Source organism: Vombatus ursinus, unplaced genomic scaffold (genome assembly GCF_900497805.2).
Source record: "Vombatus ursinus unplaced genomic scaffold, bare-nosed wombat genome assembly UNPS02007612.1, whole genome shotgun sequence".
NCBI classification, from domain to species: Eukaryota; Metazoa; Chordata; class Mammalia; order Diprotodontia; family Vombatidae; genus Vombatus; species Vombatus ursinus.
In genome coordinates this window covers 7672322-7676072 of record NW_020947390.1, presented here as the reverse complement: position 1 = coordinate 7676072, position 3751 = coordinate 7672322, and the positions used below count along the sequence as shown (strand labels likewise).

At 36.2% G+C, this 3751-nt stretch overlaps 1 protein-coding gene across 1 annotated transcript; it reads right to left on the bottom strand.

Moving 5' to 3' along the window:
• Positions 1-688: 688 nt before the first annotated feature.
• On the bottom strand, positions 689-940 carry LOC114033932 (40S ribosomal protein S27-like). The gene has a single exon (XM_027849587.1). It carries the CDS (start codon positions 938-940, stop codon positions 689-691), a length of 252 nt encoding a protein of 83 aa, XP_027705388.1.
• Positions 941-3751: the final 2811 nt, after the last annotated feature.

Here is a 3751-nt window from a genome sequence, read left to right as displayed (position 1 = left end):
TTGCTTTTTCTCTATTTTATTAATGTAAGCATTTAGATATATAAAGTTTACTTTGATTACTGCTTTTGTTGCATCCAATATGTTTTGGTATGTTGTCTCATTATTATTCTCTTTAATAAAATTATTTATTGTTTCTATGATTTGTTCTTTGACTCACTCTTTCTTTATGATTAGATTATTTAGTTTCCAATTATTTTCACACCTATGCTTCCATAGTCCTTATTTAATGCAGCTTTTGTTGCATTTTGATCTGCTTTTCTTCCTTTGACTATAAAGATTTTATGCCCTAATATATGGTCAATATTTTTGTAAAGGTGCCTTGTAAATTATTTTTTATTCCCATTCAATTCTATCCAGATGTCTAACATACTTGGCTTATCTAAAATTCTATTCATCTCCTGTACTTCCTTCATATTTATTTATTTTTCATTGGATTCATTTGATTCTGAGAAGGGAAGGTTATTAAAACTATTATAATTTTGCTATTTCCACCTGTAATTCATTTACCTTTTACTTAAAAATGTGGATGCTATTACATTTGGTACATATATGTTTAGTATTGAGATAAGATTACTTCATTTTCTTGGTACCTTTTAACATATCACAATTTCCCTGCTTAACTCTTTTATTTTTTTTGTATCAAATTTGTTTTATTCTTTACAGTTTCTCAATCATCTTGATTCAGTCACTAGTGCTGCTTCCATCTGAAGGAGCATCCTTCTGTAAGTCTTGCCTTTCTTCCAGTAGGCTGGCAGAGCACAGTGGAACATCCCACACAGAGAACCTCTGTTTGTGTGTGGCTGAAGACAGTGGTGATTTTATAGCACCCTGGGCACCTAACGTCCATGAAATACGAGTTCGGACTCTGCACCAGGCACTTCTTATGTTTCTGCTTCTCTTCTTTGGGAGAGGGGTGCAGGAGGTCTTTCGCGAGAAGCATGTTGGTGCAGGGAGATCATCACCACCAGAAAAGCCCTGCTTACCTCTTAAGTAAATCTACATTAACTCTAACTTTGTCTGAAATTATAATTACTATCCTTGCTTTTTTTACATCAGCTGCAGCATAATAAATTCTATTCTATTCTTTTATTTTTATTCTATGCATGTCTCTCATAAAATATGTTTTTCATAGACAGCATATTACCAGGTTCTGGTTTTTGATTCATTCTGCTAATTGTTTCCATTTTATGGGTGAGTTCATCCCATTCCCATTCAAAGTTATAATTACTAGTTGTGTATTTCCTCCACCCTATTTTCCTCACTGTTTATCCTTCTCTCTCTCTCTTTCTCTCTCTCTCTCCCCGCCCCCCATCCTTCCTCTGAAGTGAACTTTACTTCTGGTCACTGCCTCCCTAATCCACATATCCTTCAAAGACTTTTGTACCTACCTACATGGATATGACATTTCTTCTTTAATCTCATCCTGATGAAAATAAATTCCCTTCATTAACTGCCCTCCATCCCATCCTCCCTTCCACTGTAAAAGTTCTTCCATTCATGCCTTTTTGTATTAGATAATTTGCTCCATTTTACCTCCCTATCCAATTTTATTTTTTTAGGATAATCCCCTCATAATTAACTGAACCCCAATCCTTATATCTATGTATATGTTTTATATGTCTCTATCTGAAGCAGCTAATTGGCACAGTAGATACAGCACCAAGACTGGAACCAGGAAGATTCATCTTTCTGAGTTCAAACCCAGCCACAGACATTAGGTGTATAATTCTGGGCAAGTCACTTAACCCTGTTTGCCTCAGCTTCCTCATCTGTAGAATGAGCTGAAGGAAATGACAAATCACTCCTGTATATTTGCCAAGAAAACCCCAAATGGGGTCACAAAGAGTTGGACATGATTAAAAAAAAGACTGAACAACATGTATCTATCTATGTATACCCTAATAATTGTAACATTCTTGAGTTACAAGTATCTGTTTCCCATATAGGAAGTAAGCCTTTTACCTTAATAAATACCTTATGATTAGTCTTTCATGTTTACCTTCTTATGTTTCTCCTGATTCTTCTATTTGTAAAATTTTCTGTTCAGTTCTGGTCTTTTCCTCAAGAATGTCTGAAAGTCCTTTAATTAATTAAATATAAATATCTTCTTTGCAGGATTACACTCAGCTTTGCTGAGCAGGTTATTCTTGGTTCCAAACCCAGCTCCTTTGCTCTTTGGAATATCAAAATCTACACCATTTAGTCTTTTAATTTAGAAGCTGCTAAATCTTGTGTTATATCCTGACTTCAGCTCCACAATATTTGAATTTTTTTTACCCTAGTTGCATGTAGTATTTTCTCCTTGACCTGGGAGCTTTGAAACTTGGCTATATCTTGTGAGATTTCATTTTGGGATCTCTTTCAGAGTGTGATCAGTAGAATTTTTCTAATTTCTATTTTGCCTCCTAAGTTCTAAAACTTCAAGGCATTTTTCCTTAATAATTTCTTGAAGTATATTTTCTAAACTCTTTATTTGATAATGACTTTCAAGTGGTCCAACTATTCTTATACCATCTCTCCTCAATCTATTTTCCATGTCAGTGGTTTTTCAAATGTGATATTTCATGTTCTCTTCTTTTTTTTTCTTTCTTTTGATTTAATTTTCTTATTGTTTGATGTGTTATGAAGTAATTAGCTTTTCCCCTGCCCAATTCTAATATTTAAAAAGTTATTTTCTTCAATAAGTTTTTGGATCTCTTTAATTGGCTGACTTTCTTTTCATTATTTTTCTTGACTTTCTTTTATTACTCATTTCTTTTCCCAGTTTCTCCTCTACCTCTCTTATTTGATTTTAAAGTCCTTTCTAAGCTCTTTGAAGAACTCTGTAACAATTTTATGTTTTTCTTTGAAGCTTTACAAGTAGCTATTTTGATTTCATTGTTATCTTCTGAGTTTGAACACTGATCATCTCTATCACCCATCATAACTATCTATGATCAGGTTCTTTCCCTGTTGCTTACTTATGTTTAACAGCTTATTTCTTTGTTGTTAACTTTATGTTAGGGTCTGGCTCTGCCTCTAGGGTGTGGGGGATAATGTCTCAGACTTCAAGTTTTTCATGTTGTTTTTTTGAGAACTCTATCAGGGGGTCTTTGATGTTTTGGTTCTTCTAACGTATTATGATCGAGGTTTATGAATGACCTCAAGTACTCTTCTCTACCTCTAAGCCAAGACCAGTCCCCCTACAGCCCCCACCCCCATTCTCTGCATCATTGCTACCACTAACTCTCTCACTCCCTGCTGTCCTGGAAACATACCACTAGCCTCCTTTAACCTGCCACCACATACATCAGTTTACCCCTTTGCCTTAGAACCAAAACTAGGGACTCCCCTGTCCTGCAAGTGACCACAACTAACAGTGGTCTCACCATTCTGCAACTGTACTCACTTACCCATTGTGTGCTCTCTCCTCCTAACCTACATCCATGTCAGGAACCCATGGATGGATTCATGGAACCATGTCAGGCCCCAAGTCCAGTGCCAGTGGAGGGCCCCATAATCTTCCCCTGATCAGCCACCCAACCACCTCACTGTGTGGGGTGAAAATTTTTCAAGCCAAGGCCATCTCCAACACAGCTGCCAGGGCTTGCTCTTCGAGTATTTGCACTTCAATCCTGGTCAGATGCCCTAGCAGATCAGATCTTTCTGAATGACCTCCCAAGTTGTCTTATGTTGGACAATTGCTCTACCTTGACTTTTTGCTATCCCTGCTGCTCCAAAATTTACTTTGAGGCATTATTTTAAATTATTT

Bases quoted from the DNA above. Each gene is read 5' to 3' on its own strand.
- LOC114033932 (XM_027849587.1), bottom strand. From the start codon at position 940: ATGCTTCTCGCGAAAGACCTCCTGCACCCCTCTCCCAAAGAAGAGAAG.